At 39.3% G+C, this 22,635-nt stretch overlaps 1 protein-coding gene across 1 annotated transcript; it reads right to left on the bottom strand.

The window, feature by feature from the left end:
- Positions 1-318: 318 nt before the first annotated feature.
- KLF14 (KLF transcription factor 14) lies at positions 319-3,759 on the bottom strand. The gene has a single exon (XM_086398359.1). The coding sequence runs from the start codon at positions 3,607-3,609 to the stop codon at positions 2,626-2,628; it is 984 nt and encodes a 327-aa protein (XP_086254485.1). The 5' UTR covers positions 3,610-3,759; the 3' UTR covers positions 319-2,625.
- Positions 3,760-22,635: the final 18,876 nt, after the last annotated feature.

The following is a 22,635-nucleotide window of genomic DNA, read 5'->3' as shown; positions in this document are numbered from 1 at the left end:
CACTTGCTAAGGTCCATCTGACTAGCAAAAAGAAGCAAAAGAAACACTAATAAAACTAGGAAGGCCCTTCCTTTCAAGGCATTTCACTAATAAAGTCCTCAAGAGCTCTCTGGCTGCTAGAGTGAAAAGGGTAAAACAATACCCAAGGCCAAGAAAGACCAGCCTACAAATATTGCTCCCATTATCTGTCTCCCTTCCCACCACCCCAAGTCCTTGGAGAAGTCAGTGAAAGACACGCCGCATTTAGACTGTCAGAAGCCAATCCCAGACAAAAGTCCCCAAAGTACAAGAACTCAAATAAGGACACTACTGGGGAGATTGAAAATCAAACATTATTTATCAGATGGTGATAGGAAACATCACGCTTTCTTGAGCTCAATTCCAGAATGGTCAGTGGGAGTTTCTTTCACGTTAACTTCATTGGTCCACCTACCCAATGGCAGCTCTTCTACTGAAGGGGACAAAGGAGAAATCATAGTCCTCAAGGGGCCCCCAGAGTGCCCTTCTTATCAAGTCCCAGCTGAGGAGACAAAACAAGCAAACAAAGAACTTCCCACCACCAAAACCGCCTTCACAACTGGGGGCCTCCTCTTCCCACATGTAACTCAAGGAGAGCTCCACTCACCCTGCTTAGTCCTCAACAGGGAAACATTGTACTTCTTTATACCCTTTGGGTCCTTCCTAAATACCTTTCCTTCACTTAGTGTAGTGAGCACTTAGTAGAGTCCCTGCGTTCATATCACTTACTCTCTCAAGGAAGCTAGAGTGCCCCGGACTAGAAACCAGCATTGAAAAATAATCTACCAGATTAAAAGATAAAGGCATTCCCACTTTAAGTCCATATTGTATGGAAGGAGGGAATGTACTCAACCTGCTTAGAAAACAGCTTTCGGGTTAAATACAACAGGCAAAGGGTTTAGCGGGAACTGGACAGCTGAAGGAACATGGAAATGATAGTGAATAGGGAAGAAGGGGATCCTGGTGGCAGTAAGCAAGAGTGGTGCCCTTTGACTAAGAGCCCAGATTGGGTAACTAAGCATGACGGAAAGAGTCAGATAGAAGGCCAGATAACCAAATTTTAGTTAGGACTTTTGCCAGCAACTCAGCATGTGACTTTGAGCTTATCTAGCCTTCAGTATCTTCATCTGCAAAATAGGGGAAAGCAATCTAACTAGATGCCTTTTATGGTCCTTTGATAGTATGGCATCCTTCACAGGTATGATTGATGGACTATTATAAGATATTCAGGAGCGGGGGCCAAAGGGGACTTTACCAGAGCAGGAAATGCCTTTCAGCCTCATCTCTAATGAAAGGGTCACATTCACACATACATAAGCAGAGCGGCCGACAATTCATCATAGCAGCAGAAACACAGAGAAAAATACATACTGGTGAAGCTCAATTCCTGCACTAAGGGAGCAACACGGAGGGGCTCCAAGGTCAGAGGAGAAGGGTCCTTCCATATGACAATAACTTGCACCTTTCTGTCCCTTCCCCAAATCCAGAGCAGCTGACTTTTTGAAAGAAGCCACTCCCACTTCCCTTCCTTAAAATCACCAACTCACCTATTGCAGAAACAAAAATGCACAGATCCCAAGGGAAATAACCCACTAGCCAGCTAGAAATGAATAGAATCTACCACACCTAAGGTTACCTGGGAGTGGCAGCTGGGACCAAAAGCCCTTATTTCCCTGAACGTTAACAATGACTCTGAAAGGTCTTCATTTGGACCTGTCCCAACCACAGTCACTTGGGTTTGCCCTCTTGGTGAAGTGGGAACTCACCTGGGCCACCCTTTTATTTCTGGTGCATTTATGATTGTTTCCAAATTTTTAGACCAACCTCATTGTGAGTGAGCCAGGAAGTTACCTCCCCAAGTAGGACTCCAAATGACAGGAAAAGCTAGGACAACGACGCAAGTGCAGGGTTTCAGCCCTTGCAACAGGACCTGCAAACAGACGCGTGCCACTCCCCAAACACCAAGAAGCATCTCCCAGCCATCCATCCACATGGATTCTTACATGGCCTCTCCTAGCAGAGGTAGCTGGGGCAACTGGGGTGCGGAGGACATCGACCTCCTATCAACCTGGGATCCCTGTTTAAAAGATACTAAAAATACATTAGTAAACATCACTGTTTACAGAAATAGAAATCATTTCTGTTTCCAAAGGCCTCTCACCATCCCAGTCCTGGACATTCCCAAGACTGCCACCCCTGACACCCTCTCCAAGGTCCGCCCTGGAGGGTGGGTAAGACACCAGAGTCTTTTGAGACTGAGAGCTCCTCAGGCACCTGAGAATTCCAGTTTCACATCTCTGGTTCCCATGGAAGGGAGAATCTTCAGGACTCTGGAGAGTACGGGGGTTCATCCCTTCTTATCAGTTCCGGGGGTCTGTCTTGAGGCAATCCCCCACTTTTGGATGATATACGTGTTGTAAGAATTCCTGCTATTTTCGGGCCCCCAGTCCCTCCCCAGAGTCCAACATGCCTGCCTTGACCCCCCCCAACCGCCACCCGCCAGAGCGGAGAAGCCAGTCTGTGCCTTGATATCATCACTCAGGGAAAGAGGGATGGGCAGAGAAAAAGCAAGGACAGTGGCCTGGGGAATCATCCTTGAGGGAACGACTAACAGCAGTGACTGTCAGACAAGCTGGTGGTGAAGCTGGGCACCTGCCCGGGGACGGAGCCGGAGCTGTCCACCAGGTTGGCGGGTTGCGGGTCGACGCGGGGCGTGCGACGGCGCCCCCTGTACTCGATCATATCAGGATGGTAGGATGGGTGGCGGCGGGCGTGCTTGGTCAGGTGGTCGCTCCGAGAGAACTGCTTGGGGCAGAGTGGGCAGGAGAAGCGTTTCTCGCCCGTGTGCGTCCTGTAGTGGCGGGCCAGCTCGTCGGAGCGCGTAAACTTCTTGTCGCAGTCGAGCCAGTCGCAGGAGAACGGGCGCTCACCCGTGTGGGTGCGCTGGTGGGACTTCAGATGTGATGACTTGTAATAGGCTTTGTTGCAGCCCGGGAAGGGGCAGCGATGGCGCTTGGCAGCAGGTGTTACTGGCCTCCGACGGGGGCCTGGACCCGTGACGGGGGCGGGGCCGGCCCCAGGGGCCACGCCAGACACCGCGCCAGGGTGGGCAGACGCTCCCGGGACGGCTGGCGCGCCAGGGACCTCGAGCGCGCCGGAGGAGTGCATGGGTCCCGAGACCTCGGCTGCGCTGGAGGCCGGGGCTGGCTGGGAGCCCAGGGTCGGGCCGGAGCACGGGGTCGGGTCGGAGGAGCCGGACGAGTCGCGCAGAACTTCCCCGGAGTACTCTCCGAAGCCCCCACCAGAGCCGCCGCGCAAGTCAGCCAAGACGCTTGCAGCCAGCAGGTGGGGCGCGGCGCCGCCCGCGCCGGGGCTAGGGGCGGGGACCTGGGGGAGCGGGGGGACAGACGCGGGCCCCGGTGGCCCCGGACCCGGCAGAGAGGACTCCGGCGGCGCCGCACCCACCTCCGAGCTGGCCGCTCCGCCCGCGCCCTCGGGGTCCGGCGGGCGGCGGTGAACCACAGCACCCGCGGACATGGACACCAAGCACTCGGCGGCGAAGTAGTCCAGGCACGCCACGGCAGCCGACATGCTGGCACCGCCGGGCCGCCGGCGCGCGCCGTCCGAGCGCGGCCGGCCGCGGGCGAGAGAGTTCTCGGGAGCGTCCGTCCCCGCTGCCTCGGAGCGAGAAGCAGGAGGCCCGGTGCGCGCCGCCCGCCACCCGCCGCCGCCGCCGCTGCCGCCGCCGCCGCCGCCGCCGCAGCAGCAGCAGCCGCCGCGGCCGCCCGCGCGGAGCCCGCCCCGCCTGACGCGCCCCTGACGCACCGGAGCCCGCGGGGGTGGCGGGACCCGCCCCGGCCGGCAGGACACCCCTCGGAACGCGCGACCCACCGGGGCTAAGTCATTCCTAACAGCCTAAGAAATTATCTTGTCTTCGCATTCTTGCCTCTGCCGGCGAGCCAGGTAATTTTAATAAAGAGAAAACTCCCCGATCGTAACTTCTGGGCAGCCTGCCGGCTTCGCCCCCCCTTCGCCCGCTGGTCCTCCGCCAGCTGGGTGTCCGGCGGAGTCCGCGAAACTTTTTTTTTAAGGGGAAAAAATGCTTATACCTGACATGTCTTTCGATTCATAATTACGATTGTTAGTAAAGCGGGCTGGGATTACGTTTCACTTCTGTTACCGCTCTCCGATCAGATTTAAAATATCCCCGAGTCTTCACCAAAAAAAAAAAGTTTTCTCATCTAACAGTCCCGCTGTCAACCCAGGGTCCGTACCAATTCCCTAAATAGAGCCGCTACGTAGCCATTAATTAATTTTCGAACCAGAAACATTTTTAACCTTGAAAAAAGCAAAGAATCCTCTCATGGTTGAAATTGAAACTTAAAATCCTTTGAGTAACGATTTAACCATTCAGCCAACGAAAGAAAAATGCATGTTTAAACTGCATTAACCTGTCACAGGCATACAAACAAATTTCCACGCTGAAATATAAATTATAGACTAGCAGCGAGATAAACACATTAAAATGGACTCCCACAATTTTAATAATAGAAAGTCACGTTTCCAATTAGGCAGCGTCTTTTATTTTTCTCTTGACAAAAATTAAAAATAAGAAAACGCAGCAAATTATATAGAATTGCTCATATGGTGTTTTGTGATTGTAGAGCTTTTTCTTTTTATATAGTCAGATATATGTGTGTGTGTATGTTTACATTTCTTCGCTGCTTTCATTTTTTTCCTCCTTTGACTTAAAAAAAAATTAAAAACACACAGAAAAGCAAACAGGATAATTTCTAAAAATAGCCATAGCGTGGTTTTTGATGTATACAAGCTTTACTTATATATATTTGAATTATGTGCAGTTTATTTGCAGTTCTTTAATATTTTTCTTTTTCTTTTGAAAATTAAAAATGCAGATACCTCAAGAATAACAAACATTAATGTATATACTTCCTAAGGATAATCAAACGTGAAATATTTGTCACATTTGCTTCAGGCTTTTTATTTAGATTAAAGATTCCAGATAGAGCTGACTGTCACCTTATTTCCCTCCCCAGTTTCATTCACCTTTCTCTCTTTTTACTTGCCTAGGTAATCAGTGTCATAAAGTGTGTATGCTTGCAGTACTGTTATTATTCTTTATTACCTAATTATCTCTATATATCTACATGTAAATATATATGTCTATGCTTATATGTTTTAAGTTTTCTTTATAAATGGTACAGCAAAATGTACATATTATTTTGCAACTTACTTTTCCCCCTCAATATGATTTTGAAAACTATCCATGTTGACACTTACAGAATCTACTTTATCCATTTCAGTAGTTTTATGATCCTGTCAGCTTTATTATTTTTATGGAGATTCTGTTCTAAAACAGATAATTATTATAAAGCTGCTTGCTTTAAAATTTTAGACAATTAACTCTCACTCTACACATATTAAGATTGTATCAGAATTCTTCACTAGCTGTTTTTAAAAAAATGTTATTATTTAGAAAAAAATCTAAAACATTTTTAAAATGCAGAGAGATATTACAGGCACCCATGTACCTGTCTCATATAACTAGTATATGTCAGCATTTTGCCATACCTGCTTCAGGTCTGTTTTTAATTGAGCTGTTCATCATTTCTGATAAAATTGAAGTCCCTTTGTACTCTTCCCCAAAACCATTCTACACCCTTTTCTCCAAGGCAAGTACTACCATGAATTTGGTAACTTTCCTCTAGGTTTATACTTTCACTATATATGAACCCATGCAAGCACAGAGTATTGCTTTGATTTTTAAAATGCACATGTGTGGTGTTAGAGTGTACATATTCTGTGACTTGTTTTGTTTTTCCTTCGTGGTATGTTTTCATCCTTTCTCACCATGTTGATAAATATAAATCCTGTTAATTCATTTTAGTTGCTATATTATAGATCCATGTATATGAATATGTTGGGTTTATTCATTCCCCTATTAATGAATATTGAAACTGCTGCAAATATTTTGGTATTAACAGCAATGCTCTTATGAACATATGTTCCTGTGTCCCTTGCATACCTGCGAGAATTTCTGTGTCTTTCTAATGGGGAATTGCTAGGTTACATACACATTTTCAGTTTATTAGAGACTGCCAAATATTTTTTCAATTTACACAAGTATCAGCAGTCTATGAGAGTTCCTGTTTCCCTCACATGACCTTCAACACTTTTTAAATTCAGACTTTTCTTATTTCTGACAATTATTTTTTTTAAAACTCAGAATCTTATTGTTAATTTAAATTTCCCTCACTGCCAATGAGGTTGAGTATTTTTTCAGATATTTACTGGCTATTAAGGTTTCTGAGTGTGTGGTTTGTTTTTTCACAGTCCTCATCTATTTATCCAATGGGCTGTGAATGTTTTCATCTTCCCCGCTCTTGGTTTGTAGCAGTTCACATATACAACATTATATTGCCTCATTCTGTGACTCATTTAACATTTGATAACTTTTGAACTATAGAAAATTTAAAATGTGGTCATAGTCACTGATCTTTAGAGTTTGTGTCATTTGTGTCGTGTTAAAGACACCTCTCCACAGGTGATGCTACAAAGATACCCTCCTAAGTTTTTTCCCTTAATGTTTTAAGTTTTGTTTTCCACACTTGTAAAATGGATCCATCAGGGATTTATTTTTTGAATGGTGTAAAGTAGGAATTTAATTTTCTTCTCCCTGTTTCCATATGGAAAACTGTTATCATGACTTGATTTACTAAACAGTCTTTCATTCCTTCCCTAATGGGTAATGCCACTGTGATTATAAATTAAATTTCTGTATATTCATGGATAGATTTCTACTTTGTCCTTTTCTATTGGCCAAACCAATTCTGAGCCAGTACCACATATTTTTAATTATTATGGTTTTATAATAAATCTTCACCTGTAGAAGTGCATTTACCTATTTGTTCATTAAAAAAAGCTGTAACAGGTATTTTTGGACCTCTGCTTTCCTGTACTAACTTTAGTATCAGTTGATCAATTTCTGTTGACAAACCTTTCTGGTATTTTGGTCAGTTAAATTTTCAGGTTAAATTTTGAGAGATATGACATTTTTATAAAATTGAGTCATCCAGTATATTAATATTATTCTGATTTCCTCATATCCTTCTGTAACATTTTATACTTTTGTGTTTAAAACTCTTGTACTTATTAGATTTATTCCTAGGTATCTTACTATTTTGTTGCTTTTAGAAGTGGGATCCTTTAAAATTTTTTTAATGGGTTACTGCTGCTACTGGGAATTGTTACTGATTTTAGAATAATCCTCTTTTTTTTTTTGCCATGCTGCGTGGCTGGTGGGATCTTAATTCTCCAACCAGGGATTGAACCCCAGCCCTTGGCAGTGAGAGGGTGGCATCCTAATCTCTGGATTGTTTCAGCAAATATGCTTAACTTTCTTATTAAAGTTTATTTGCAAATTCTCTTTTATTTTTATGTAGATAATATTATCTCTGAATAATACTCATAATACTTTCTCCTTTTCTTATCTCACTGAATGGACGGGGACCTCCAATATAATATCAAATAGTAAGCAGGATTTTCCTATTTCTATCTCATTGAGAATGTTTCTAGTGTGTCATCATTATTTATGATAGTTGCTGTAAGTTTTGAATAGAAACTCTTTATCAGGTTAGGGAGTCCTTTTCTCTCCCAGCTGAGTTTAAAGAAGGAATATTTTTAAACAATGAAATGAATATTGAATATTATTAAGTGCTTTTTCTAAAACTTTTGAGATGATAATTGGTTTTGTCTGATATATTAAAGTAATGGATAACTTTGACAGGTTTTTCTACCATGGATTTATCCTTGCATTCATTGACATAAATCTTGCTTTGCCATGATGTACTGTTATTTTTTAATATACTACTTATGCAGTTTGCAAGTGCTTTTTTATTTTAGCATCTATGTTCATAACTGATGCTGGCTTATAATTTTCTTTTCCTGTGCTACCTTTGTCCGTGTTTATACTACTCTCATGAAATGCATTTAGATGTTTTTCTGTTATCTGTAACAATTTGTATATAATAGGTTCTATTTGTTTCTTGAATGTTTGGTACATCTCATCTGTGAAACCATCATATTTTGAAAATTTAGTTAAGTTTCTCTCATGATTATTAGTTTATTTGGATTTTCAGTATCTTCTTGAGTCAACTTTGGAAATTCACATCTTTCCTTTAAAAATTAGATATTACAATCAAGCCTCTAAAATTTTGGTATGTGATTCATAACATTCCCTCATTATTGAAAAATTCTCTATGGTATCTGTAGTTATATCCTCCTTTTCATTCCTGATATATATTTGTGAATTCTCTGTTCTTTTTTGTCTCAGCAGAGGGTTTGTCTACACTTTAAGACAAACCTGTACAAGTTTGTCTGTAGTCTTTTAAAAAATTGCCAGCTTTTGCTGATCATATCTGTTTCTTTTAAAATATATATTTGTTTAATTGCTGTGTTTATTTTTATTAATCTCTCATTCTTTTTGTCTAGTTTAGCATATTACATCTTCTTTTTTAAAAAAATAAAAAGTGTTTCAACTGAAATACCTAACACATTAATTTCCAATCTTTCTTATTTTCGAAAACATAACTTATGGCTATAAATTTCCATTGAAGAGAAGTTTCTTATGTCTTGTCTTTACTCCACAGGTTTCAAAATAGTGCTTTCATTGACATTCAGTTTTACATCATAATTCTGTTGTGATTTCTTAGCTGTTGAATTTTCAGAAGGGTGCTTTCTGTAGATGACAGGATCCTTCCTACCAACAGTGCAGAAAAAGTAACATTTACTTTTGTGTAGGTGATCACCTAAGGGAAGCTCTTTCTGGAACAAAAAGGAGGTGCCTCTGTGTTGAAGGTAAGTATTTGCTCATGTTTTTTCTTCGTTTGTGGATGTGGTGCTGATATTGCAGTTTGTCTAGGTGGCGCTCTTGGATTTTGGAAAAGAGGTACAAACGAGGGTCTTGGGGCTGGGGCGCCAGTACTGGTTTAGAGGTTGCTGAAGGAGCTCTTCCAGTTCCAGTGGAAAACACACAGTCTTCAACTGCTGGGAAGGGTCTCCTAAAAGATTTCTTTGTATGAAAAGAAGCAGAATTGGAGGAAATTACAGGGAAGAGACGCTTTATACGTAGATAGTTTCTCTGGATAGAGAGGGGAGTTTTCTGGTTGTTTCTTGGGACTGAGTTGTTTGAGTTTGTTTCTTGGGATTGATTGACTCTGGTTGTTTCTCTGAATAATGGACAGGGCAGCGGTTGTTTAAGTTGATGAGAAAACTTGGGGTTTTGGTGTAACTGGTGTTCTATCTCTTGAGCTAATCTGTAACCAGTGCATCTTGTGTAGCCTCTTAAGAATTCACTCTGGATGCATAATGGAGGATTATTTGAAAGGGAAAGTAGAATAAGAGTAATTTCTCAATGTAGTGTTTACTGTGACTTGAAATAAATGTTACAAAAATGATCTCTCTCCCAAGCTTATTCAGAAGCTTCCAAGAGCAACATCAAAAAGATGTTCCTGAAAGCCTAGAGAGATTGACCTGCCCAGCCCTTTGGTGATAAGTGATTCAAAGGAGGCACATAGTAGGCATCCTCTAAATATATATGGAACAAATGAATAGGAATATATAAACTGACAGATTAGTATCGCTATTCATTCATGCTTACCAGTCTCAAGTAGACATTTAACATTCCCAGAAATATTGCAAACCCATTTGCATCTGTGCTGGTCTCCTTCCCGCCTTTTGGCAAAGTCCAGTCCATTCTCATTAATTCTAGCCCCATGACTTCTTGTTTCTCAAGGTCTACAGTCCACAACGTACCTTCTCTCTCTCCATCACATTCTCTCTCTCCTTCTCTGCCAAATAATTTCAATCAACATTCAATAATGAGCCATTATAATAGCTCCAATTAAAAAAAACTCCCCCCTCAACTCTCCATCTCCTCTAGCTGCTGTCACATAGCCACATTCCCCTCTAAAGCCAAATTTCTCAAGAGATGGATAGCTTATCTGTTCTCTTGCACCATTTCCACACCCTCATGTGTTATTATTCAAATCACTCCAATATTTAGCCCTTACTTTGCCATAGAAATTCTTCTTGTTAAGATCAATACTGATGGACGACGGTGTGAATGTACTTCATGCCACGGAGCTGAACACCAAAGAGTGGTTAAAAATGGTACATTTCCTGTTATGTTTGTTTTACCACAATAAAAAGTGCTTCTCTCAAAGAGAAAACAAGATCAACATTGACCTCCTCATTGCTAAATCGAATCGTCAGGTTAACAGATCTTTCAGAGCAGTTGAGTCACCCTGGAGACAGTCTTGTTCGGCTTCTGTGGCACTTCATTTTTGGGGGCTTTCTTCTGTCTTTCTAACTGTTCCTTTCCAGTGTTATTTATTCATTTATCTTCCTTTACTTAAGCTTTAAAATTTAAATTTCTACAGAATTCTATACAAATCCCTCTTCTGTTAATTCTACACATTCTCTAGGTACTTGTTAACATTTTCCACGACTTAAGTACACCTGTATACTGACAGTTTATGAAATTATAATCTTTACACCAGATATATTTTCCAGAGATGTCAGGTAGTTTTATATCCATGTGACTACTTGATAACGCCCCAACCCTCCTGTGATGTCTCAAACTTAATATATTCAAAAGCTGACTTCTTCTTACCCCTAAATCTAATCTTCCTGTGTTTTTCCCTGTCTCAGCAAATAGCCATTTCATACATCCTGTGCCTCAAGCCAGGAAACTGGGTGTTATTCTTGACACCTTCCTCTCCATCACCTCTCCCCCATTTAATTCATCTTCATGTTTAGTTAATTCTGTCTTCAAAATGTATCTTCACCATTCACTTTTCTGTTTTCCCTGCCAGTGCCCTAATCCAAACCACTGTCATCTTTTGGTCTAATTACTGTAATAGTGTAACATATTCGTGGGTTCTGGGGGTTAGGGGCGCCCTTATCCTGCCAATACAAGACTGTTGCAGAGTAAATGAAGAGGAAGAGGTAGTAAGAGCATTGGAAGAGTTAAATGAGTTCAGAGATCTGGGTGAGTGGGAAGGCTGATCATGTAGAACCTTGAAAACCAATATAAAGAATGATATGGAAAGTTTTAGGGAGGGTTTTGAGCAGTGATATAATTTGAATTACTCTTTAGAGGTTTACCCTGTTTGCTATGTGGAGAACAGACTAGAGTGGAAGCAGGTGATGGGTTCGTTAGCCACTATAGAAACCCAAGCCAAAGGTGACGTGCCACCAGAGTGGGGCAGTGAAGGTGGTGAGATGTGGCCTGAGTGGATGTCGTCTGCAGAACAGTGCAAGATGTGTGCTTGCTGACCTGTTGGATATAGGGCAGGAGAGACACTGAGGACTCACAAACGACTCTTTAAGATTTCAGTCCAGCAGCGGGAAGAATATACTTTGTATTTTGAGATGAGGAAGACTTTAGAGGAAGCAAGATGTAGGAGGTGGAAAGGGAGTCTGTATTTGGAGACTTTGACGTGCCTTGTAGACATGCTGGGGATGCTGAGCAGGCATTTGGATCTATGAGTCTGATGCTTTTGCAGTTTGCAGTTTGTTCTGCGTGCCTGACTGGGCAACAGGATTAAAAGGGTCTTTTTTAAAGTGCTACGTATTTTTTATGGGCTTCCCTGGTGGCTCAGATGGCAAAGAATCCTCCTGAAATGCAGGAGACCTGGGTTCAATCACTGAGTCAGGAAGATTCCCCCAGAGAAGGGAATGGCTACCCGCTCCAGTATTTTTGCCTGGAAAATTTCATGGACAGAGGAGCCTGGTGGGCTACAGTCCATGGGGTCACTGAGAATTGGGCACAACTGAAGCAACTTATGCATGCAAGCATATATTTTTATGTGGATGTTTTTGGAGGATAGGGATTCTAACTTTTGGTAGAGTTTCTCAAATGCCATATATAATTCTTTTGTTTAATATTTTAGTATAATGATAATTTATTATCTAAATATTTTTAAATTTACAGTTTATATTAATCTATAAACATTGAATACTTTCTATTTCATATAATCTCATAATTTAAATATAATTCTTCAGATTCAATTTCAATTCTGAATAAAACTCCTATGTTCCTAGCTGTCAGTTTCTTTTGGATCCAGCTGAACTTCTCTCATGCTACATTCAGGCTCATGTTAATTTACAAGCCTAAGCAAAGTATTCATGACCTTATGAAAATCGAGTGAGCCTTTATTTGACTAATTTCAAATACTTTTCAGTGCCTGTACTGTTACGGGCTTTCAAAAATAATTATTGACAGGAAGAGTTAGCACATGGTAAATTATCAGTAAATATTTTTACATAATGAGACTGAGAGCAAAGGCTTGACTGAGTTGTCTATATTGAGACAGAAAAAAGTAGGTGAAGGTTTTATAATATGATGGCCCAGCAGTTCAGCAATATGTAGGGGGTCGAACAAGTCAAATTCAAATCTCAGCACAGGACCTTCCCTTTTCACATGGAGGAATATAAGTTGGTGCAGCTATTTAACAATAATTTGTAAAGATGACACTGTACATACCCTGTAACTTAGAAATATCATGCCTTGGTAGATATTTAGAGAAACTCTGATTGTTAGCCCTAGAAGATGGCTACAGATATATTCAGTGGAACATTTGCCACAAATTTTTGAAGCAATCTAAATATTGATAAAAATGCAAGACAGTACTATACACTAGTAAAAATAAATGATGAACAACAACAAAAAAAACCCCAGCTAGCTCACAGATAATGTTTTATGCTCAGTAAATAGGGCAGGAAAAAAACCCCCAAGATTTTAGAAGAATTTGTCTAATATGATAGCATGTACGTGGCCTGGGGGCTACAGCCCATGGGGTTACAGAGTCAGACACGACTGAGCAATTGACACACGTGTGAAGATTAAGTACATGGGACTTATTATTAAATTAGCAGATTACAGCTGTTAATAGCACAAACTGCGGCCAGGCTCTCAGGCATTGGTTGCTGTCGCTTAGCTGATCAGCTATGAAACTTAATTAAATTACTTCTCATTTATAAAAAGGAGATAATAATAGTACCTGCTACCTTGGGCTGTAGTGACAACAAGTTATTATATGTAAGGTGATCAGACCATCCATAGGCAGATAGTAAGCACTATATAAGTTATTAATTTTTTAATTCACGTATTAGCCATCATATATATCCATATATCAAAAATAAAATCCGTGAATGGGTATGATAAACACATTTTAGATAAACACATTAAACACATCTCTGGTGTGAAAGGAAAGGGAATGAGATTTCAACAGATTCTTTAGTGTTTTATTTACTTTTTAAGAAACTTAAGTAAGGCAAAATGGTAAGATCTGTCAGTATGGATGGTGGGTACAATCGTGTTTGCTGTGTTATTTATCCTCTATACTTTTCTATGTGCATGAAATATTCCATTTCAAAAAATCCCAGTAGAGAGCCTGGGACATGACATGCACAAAAACTTCTTGCTGAACGAGTGAGTGGTTGAGAAGTGGGCGGCGAAGCGGCCCAGAGAGCATTCAGGTGAACTCCCCTTGTGGTGTACTTTCTAGTCCCTGAGGAGGAGGACAATGGGTATGTGGCCACCGCGTCAAAGCTTCTCTCCAGCAACAGTGAGACAGTAGAGCAAAGCTTTCAAGGTTCTGGGGGAAAATGATTTTCAACTGAGAATTCTGTATGCGGGTAAACCTACCATTCAAGTGTGAGAGCACAATAAAAACACTTTCAGGAATGGAAGGGTTCAGAAAATATGCCATTCAAGTACCCTCTCTGGAAAAATAGTTAAATAGTGTATTTCTGGGAAAATGAAAAACAAATCAAAGGGGAAGGTGTGGTGAACACAAAATCTGGTGACAAAATACGGCAAAACTTGTTTAAAATCACTGTTGATCGAGGAGAGTGAGGAAAGAGAATGAGTGCAAAATCTGGAATTAAAATCCCTAATAACCTTTACTTGGGAGGTAGCAGGGCAAAGGAGAGAAGTAAAAGCATGAAGAGGCTCTTGACTTGTTTGGAGAGAAGCTAGTTATACCCAGTAATTGAAAATATTGATTTTATAAAATAAGTTTAATATATGCTTCAAAAATAGAGTAACCGCTGGAAAAGTTGAAACAGGATGTCTAACTTCCTAGCCATTAAAAAATATTAAATAGGAAAACATCATCCTTTCAACAGAAGGGGAAATGAGAAAAAAGGAGAAATAATAACAAAGTATTATAAACAGAATACACAGAAGATGCACAGATTAGTCCATAATCACAATGTGAATGGATTTAGTAACCGTGTGAAAAGACAGAGTCCCTCAGATTGGAAAAGAAAGAAAAGACCTCAAGCCCTAAAGACCTATATGCTGCCTACCTAAAACACCTAAAACAAAATGACCCAAGAATTTAGATTGAGTAATAGATGCAACACAGAAAACCAAATTTACATTTCAAGTATGAAAAAAAAGAATTGGGAGGCTCAATTTTTAAGAAGCTTTATACTTAAGAAATAATGGGGAGATAGACACATTTTAAAAACTTCATGGAATATTTACAAAGAAAATTGCAGTAGATTCAAAAAAGTAGAAGTCATTCAGCTTAACATTTTATGTTAAGCATTCAGACTTAAACATATATATAAAATTATTGTTTAACAACAACAAAAATAGTAAACATGACAGACAAAACACGATCCCCGTAAAAATGAGAAAGCGCACTTCTAATTAACTTGGATTAAAGAGGAATTAAAATTGAAATTACAGACTACTTGGAAATGAACAAATGAGCACATTACATTTCGAGATCTGTGAGTGCTGCCAAAGTGGTCCAAATGGAAAGATTTGCAGCTTCAAGTGTTTGTAGAAAAAAGAAATTGTGAAAATAAACAAACTAAGCATTTAACTCAAGAGCTAGAAAAAGAACAGGAAAAATAAACCCCAAGAAGTAAAACAAAAGAGAATAAGAATAGAAATAGAAATTAATGGAATTTTTAAATAATTGGACTTCACTACGAAAGCCCATTACCACTCTTTGTGAAGACAGATATAAATAACGTAAGGAACAAGAAATGTGGAAAAAACTAATTGCTATGTATAATTTTAAACAAATACAATGTAAAATTAAGATGACATTTTTGATCCATGAAAGTACAAATCACTAAAGCTGGTTCAACAAGAAAGAGAAAATTTGTGGACTATCACCTAAAATAAATAGAAAAGTAATTTAAAATTTACCCCTTCCTCCACCAAAAAAGCACCAGACCCAAGCAGTTTTGCAATCTAGAGCTACTAAAACGAAAAAGCAGATATTTCCCATGTTGTATGTATATGATTCTAGCCCATTGAACAGATTGGAAGTTTTCCAGTTTATTTAAGAGAGGGGTACTATCCCAGTTCTGAAATCAGATGAACATAGCTCTAAAAAAAGTTGATCTCACTTATGAACATAAATACAACTTTTCTAAATAAATTGTTAGCATTTCAAATCTAGCAGGGTAGACACAGATTTACTGTCTACTGTGTTTTTTCTAGTACTGCTTCCCTCGTGGCTCAGATAGTAAAGAATCTGCTTGCAATGTGGGAGACCTGGGTTTGATCCCTGGGTCAGGAAGATCCCCTGGGGAAGGGAATGGCTACCCACTCCAGTGTTCTTGCCTGGAAAATTCCATGGACAGAGGAGCCTGGCAGGCTACATTCCATGGGATCACAAAGAGTCAGACATAACTGAGTGACCAACATTGCATCTTGTCCAAATTGAGCTACCCCAGGAGAGAACGAGAGCTTCCCAGGTGGCAGTAGCGGTAAAGAATCTGTATGACAGTGCAGGAGACTCAGGTTTGATCCTGGTTGGGAAGATCCCCTGGAGTAGGAAATGGCAACCCACTCCAGTATTCTTGCCTGGAAAATTCCATGAACGGAGGAACCAGGCAGGCTATAGTCCATGGGGCTGTAAAGAGTCAGACCCGACTGAGTGACTGAGCACCACCAGGGGAGGAAGAATAGTTAGAAAGTAAAAACTACATTAATAGAAATCATTGTATTCGATGAGGAGAAAAAGAAGATGACTATCTCAACAAGTGCCCAAAAAAAGAGTAGTTGATAAAATGGAATACATATAGTTTAAAATGGAGATCTTAGTAAACAGGTCATAGAGGAAAATGTCCTATATTTGAAAAGGTGTCTCTACTAAAAATCTACAACAAACATAATGCTTAATTCATGAAATAATAGAAGCATGCCCATCAAAATGAGGAAGAATCCAAGTGTAGCCCCTGCCATTACTATGTAGCATTGAACTTGAGGTCCCCATTCAATGCAGTAATGAAAAAGAGATGGGGCCAGAAATAAGATATATAAATATTGGAAAGGAAGATACAAAACTATTACTTTTGGCAAATATTTCCATCTACTTGGAAAAATCAAAAAATGTCAGAAACTACAGATAGTAAGATATCGGTAAGGTGAGTATATAAAGATCTTCATGAAGGAAAGTATATAAAAGAATAAAGTTCACAAATGAAGGCCTGAATAAATGGAGAAATACATCTGTTTCTTATCAGAAAATCTCAGTGCTATAAGGTAATTATTCCACCAAATTTATAAATTTAATGCTATCCCAAACAATATATCAACAAGTTTCTGACGTAATTTGGCAAACTGATTGAGATTCATTGGAAGAGTAAAATAAAATGGCAGGAATAACATTTTTCTAGCAGATATGAAAATGTATCAAATTTAGTAATTAATTCAGTGTAGACTGGCATAAGCGTAGACCAATAAATTGATGAAACAAAAGAGATGGTCCAGAGGTATTTATGAGAGTTCAATGTATGATAAAAGTGACATTTCAAATGAGTGGGGAAATTATAGGCAATTTCAATAATTGTTTCAATAATTAGTCGTTTGGAGCAAAATAAAGTTCAGTCACTTCCACATACAGTATAAAAAATAAATACTAGGTGGATTAGAGATCTCAGCATAAAAATAAAATTTAAGTTGCTGGGATAAACATCTCAATAGATGTAGAATAAATTCTTAACAAAAGTAAAAATCCACTGGTGATTAAAAACTCTTTAAAAACTGGCAATAGTAAGGAATGTCCTTAATTTGATAAAGGGCACCTAACAAAAAACCCTACATTGGACTTGATGATGGAAGACCAAATGATTTTCCTGAGATTGAAAACAAGCCAAGGATGTTTACTCTCTTAATTCTATTCAGCATTATACTGGAGGACTTAGTGTAATAAGGCAAGGAAAAGCCATACAGCTTGGGCAGGAAGAAATAAAACTATTTTCAGACATGATTGTCTATTTAGAAAAGTCAAAGAAATCTACCGAAAAGTCACTTGAACTAATGAGTAATTTTGGTAAGGTTGCAGGACACAAAAATCAATAGTTTTATATACTAACAATCAACAATTAAAAATAAAAAATTTAAAAATTATTATTTACCACCAAAAAATTACCATTTTAGTATCTGCCAGTGAAATATGTAGTATACGTTAAAAAAATATGCATTTTCTGTATACTTAAAACTATAAAATGGTGATGAAAGACAGCAAATATATAAATAAAGAGAGAGACATACTTTCTACATGGATTGGGGAACTCAATATTGGGAGGATGTTAATTCTTCCAAAACTGATTAATAGATTTAATACAAGCCTAATCAAAATCCTAGTAGGATTATTATTTTTGTTAGATACTGTATCTAAAACTGTTACAGAAAGACAAAGAAACTAAAATAACCAAGATGGTTTTGGTAAAGAAGAGCAAAGTGGGAGGGTTCACACTATCTGATTCCAAGAGTTATAAAACTACAGTGATTGGGAGAATGTGATGAAAAGATAGATCCAGGATTAATGGAACAGAAGAGAGATTCTAGAAATAGATCAAATTGGCCAATTGAGTTTTTGACAGGGGTGCAATGGCACCCCACTCCAGTACTCTTGCCTGGAAAATCCCATGGATGGAGGAGCCTGGTAGGCTGCAGTCCATGGGGTTGCAAAGAGTTGGACACGACTGAGTGACTTCACTTTCACTTTCATGCATTGGAGAAGGAAATGGCAACCCACTCCAGTGTTCTTGCCTGGAGAATCCCAGGGACGGGGGAGCCTGGTGGGCTGCTGTCTATGGGGTCGCACAGAGTCGGACACGATTGAAGTGACTTAGCAGTAGCAGCAGCAGCAAACACAAAACAATAGAGAAATAATAGTATTTTCAATGGTTGGTGATCAAACAATTAAAATCCATATACAAAAACTCAATCCAGACCTTTCACTTGATACAAAATTAATAAAAAATGGATTATAGACCCAAATGTAAAATTCAAAACCATAAGATTTCTGGAAAAGCAAAATCTTTGTGAACTTTGGGTTAGGCAAAGATTTCTTAGATACAATCAATAACCAAAAGCATAAGCCATGAGGAAAAAAATTGTAAATTAGACTTCATCAAAATGAAATCTTTGCAGAAGACACAATGAAAAGAATGAGAAAGCAAGCCACAGACTGGGAGAAATATTTGCGTATTACATATCTCACAAAGGGCCTGTATTGAAAAAATATAAAGAACTTTTGAAATTCAATACTAAAAAATAAGCAACCCAATATTTTAAATAGACAAAAGATTTAAGGAGACATTTCACCAAAGAAGACAAATATAACAAAGATGCTCAGCGTCATTGTTAGGGAAATGCAAATTAAAGCTACAATGAGGTACCATTATATATTTATTGAAAGAAAAAGAAAGAAGTTGCTCAATTGTGTCCGACTCTTTGTGACCCCATGGACTGTAGCCTATCAGGCTCCTCTGTCCATGGGATTTTCCAGGCAAGAGTGCTGGAGTGGATTGCCATTTCCTTCTCCAGGGGATTGTCCCGACCTAGGAATCGAAGCCGGGTCTCCCGCATTGCAGGCAGACGCTTTACTGTCTGAGCCACCAGGGAAGCCCCTATATATTTATTAGAATGTTTTTTTAAAAACCTGACAATACTAAGGGCAGAGCAACTGGAACTCTCCTCATACACTGCAGGTGAGAGTGCAAAATAGTCATTTTGGAAGACAGTTTGATAACTTACAAAGTTAAGCCTACACATACCATGAGTGCATGTGTGCTGAGTCACTTCAGTTGTGTCCGACTCTTTGTGACCCTATGGACTGTAGCCCACCAGGCTCCTTTGTCTATGGGATTCTCCAGGCAAGAATACTGGAGTGGGTTGCCATGCTCTCCTCCAGGGCTTCTTCCCAGCCCAAAGATCGAACCCACATCTCCTGAGGCTCCTGCATTGCAGGCAGATTTTTATCACTGAGGCACCAAGGAAGCCCATGCATATCATATGATCCAGCAGTCCGTTTCCTGGTATTTAGCCAAGAGAGATGAAAACTTATATTGACTTCAGAACCTTTCATAATGTTCATAATGTTTTTATTCATAATGGCCCAAACCCAGAAACAACTCACATATCCTTTGGCTGGTGAATGGATCAATAAACTGTAGTACAGTTGGCCCTATGTATCTGTGGAGTTCTACACTGGCAGATTCAACTGAGGATCAAAAACATTCGAGAAAAAGATTCCAGAAAATTTCAAAAAGTGAAGCCTGAATTGCCATGTGCTGGTAACTATATACACAGCATTTACATTGTATTAGGTTTTATGCGCAATCTAGAGGTATTTAAAGTGTTGGAGAGGGTGTATGTAGATTATATGCAAATAGTGCAGCATTTTATGAGGTTCTTGAGCATCCCTGGATTTTGGTATGGGGGACCATCCTGGAACCAATCCCCCACTGTTACTGAGGGATGATTCTATACAAGAGAGTAATATTCAGTAAAAAAAAACAAAACCCCAGAACAAATAGCTAATACACAGAACATGGATGAATTCCATGTGCACTATGCTCAGTGAATGAAGTCAGGTAAGAGGCTACATAAGTTATGATTCTGTTTATATGAAAAATGTTTGAAAACGCATCGATGGTTGCCATGGGGCTGGGTGTGGGAAGAAGGGAATGAATAAATTCGGGGGTTTATAGAACCATTCCATATCATTTTTTCTGGTGGTGGTTACTTGGCTGTATGAATCTGTTTAAACTTCTGTGCAATAGGGAGGCAAGCTTTGAAGGAAAAGGCTCACAGATACGATTACTACAAAATATTAAACTTCTGTAGGACAAGCATCATCATAAACAAAGTTAAAAGTCAAGCCACAGACTTTGAGGATATATATTTTCCACACATATAGCAGACCAAGGATTAATACCTACAGATCAATATGAAAAAAGATGAATAATGTAACAAGTGGGCAAAGAACATGGAGTTCAGACAAAGTACAGAGAGTTCATAGAAAGAACCAAATGGTCAGTAAACATGAAAAGAATCATACCTCACTGTCACTCAGTGAGCTAGGAATTAAAGCAATGCTGTAATAGCATTTTTAGACATCAGATAAGCAGATCTTTTAAAGATTGTTAAAACCCAGAATTAGTAAGGATGTGAGTCTACAGGTAATTCCATGGAGTTTTTAAGAGTATATAATGGTACAGTTTGAAGGATGATTTGGTCAGAGCTATCAAAAACTTCTCTCTAGTTCAGACAGTAAACCATCTGCCTGCAGTGCAGGAGACCCGGGTTCCATCCCTGAGTCGGGAAGATCCTCTGGAGAAGGAAATGGCAACCCACTGCAGTATTCTTGCCTGGAGAATTTCATGGACAAAGGAGCCTGGTGGGCTACAGTCCATGGGGTTGCAAAGAGTCGGACACAACTGAGCAACTAACACACACACATATTAAAAGCTTCAATGTGTATACTTTTTGACTAAGTAGTTTCACTTCTAGGTATTAACACTATAGTAATACTTCCACAGGTGCACAGAGATGTATATAAAAGAATTTCTTTATTAGCTCCTTGTTTGTAGTAGTGAAAGATAGGAATCAATATCAATGTCTATGGGTAGAAAAATGGTTAAATAAATGAGAGTAGTCCATAGAATGGGACTTCCCCTGGTGGTCCAGTGGTTTAGATTCCAGGCTCCCAATACAGAGAGCCTAGGTTCAATCCCCAGTCAGGGAACTAGATCGCACATGCCACCATTAAGAGTTCACATGTTGCAACTACGCAGCAAAGATTGAAGAGACTAAGACCTAGTTCAGCCAAATAAAGATTTTTTTTAAATATGGCCTTTGAAAGTTAAAAAAAATTTTTTGTATAATGGACTTTTATGACAAATGACACATATGTAAGTACTGACATAGCACTGTATATTTATTTACAAAGAAATACAGTATTAAATGAAAAAAGCAAGTAGTAATCAATGTATGTTGTTCCTATTTGTGTGTTTTAAAAGTCTGCAAATCTGTTCACATAAACACACTCACACACGCACAGAGAAACTGGAGAATTATGCATCAGATTCTCTGTAGGAAGAGCCATGAGACTGGGGAACTCGCTTTTTACTTTACATACTTTGGTCTTTTTCCTTTTTTGTTTATTTATTTTAATTGAAGCATAGTTGATTTACAGTGTGTACAGCAAAGTGATTCAGTTATATATACCTGCTTTTAAAAAATATTCCTTTCCATTATGAACATACTTTGGTCTTACTTGAACTTTTAAATGCAAATATATTTATGTTTTACTTATATAGTTTTTTAAATTAATGAAAAATGTATAATTCAACTCTATCTATACATTTTAAATTAAGTTCAAATGAAAAACACAGAAGTATGCAGTTTCCGAGTCATGAGTGGGGAAAAAAGAGTAAACTTATTTACTGCAGTGAGAAATAAAAGGGAAAAAACCAGGAAGCATTACAAATAAAATTCTAAAATAAATCGGCAGAACAAAAATCAGGTGAAACTGTTGTCACGATGTGATAGATATGAATGGCTTTAAGATCTCTATCAGGAGACAGAAGACGCTCAGATGAAGTGGGGATAAAAAGAAGTTTGGTCCCTAAGCTGTTTATAAATTGAATATATCAGCTAGATATCATATAATGAATATGAATAAATGAATAAACAGAAAGTGAAGATGACAGAGAAACTTGAGAAGTAATGGGATGGGCAGAAATGTCAGAGACAAATGCAATCAAAGGGAACACATCCATATGTACTAAGATTAAAACCATACAAAGTAGGATTCAGGACCAGAATATTAAATGCATCAAACGTAATTAATTTTATACTGATAAATGATTGAATGCGCTGCAAAGGCAATACAGTCAAGAATGTAAATGCCTCCAAATAGAGAACAGGTTGGTTACATTATGATACCTATTTATTTACCATGAGACTCTACATGGACAATAAAAAATACACGATGACCCCAAAATATGTTATAGATACACTGTGAAGGGAAGAAGATATTCTGTAAATACTGTATGAGCTCAGATTTGTTTAAACTTTTGTAAAAAGGAGGAAAAGGACTGGCGTCACAGCGTCAGGGCTGTCCCTTGCAAATGTGGTGTGGAGGAGGGACAAACAAGCTGTGAAGCCGTCCTGAAACAGGACACTTGACCATTCGAAGGATGTGAGCCGGTGTTCTGCCTGGGGTTGCACAGCTCTGTCTTTAAATCAGCTTTAGCCAATATGTC

The sequence above is a fragment of the Bos grunniens genome, chromosome 4, assembly GCF_055505025.1.
Source record: "Bos grunniens cultivar Pamir isolate PY7600 chromosome 4, Bosgru_T2T1.0, whole genome shotgun sequence".
In the NCBI taxonomy this organism is placed as follows: Eukaryota; Metazoa; Chordata; class Mammalia; order Artiodactyla; family Bovidae; genus Bos; species Bos grunniens.
Note: the sequence above shows the minus strand (reverse complement) of the source record. Positions and strands in the feature narration are given on the sequence as shown.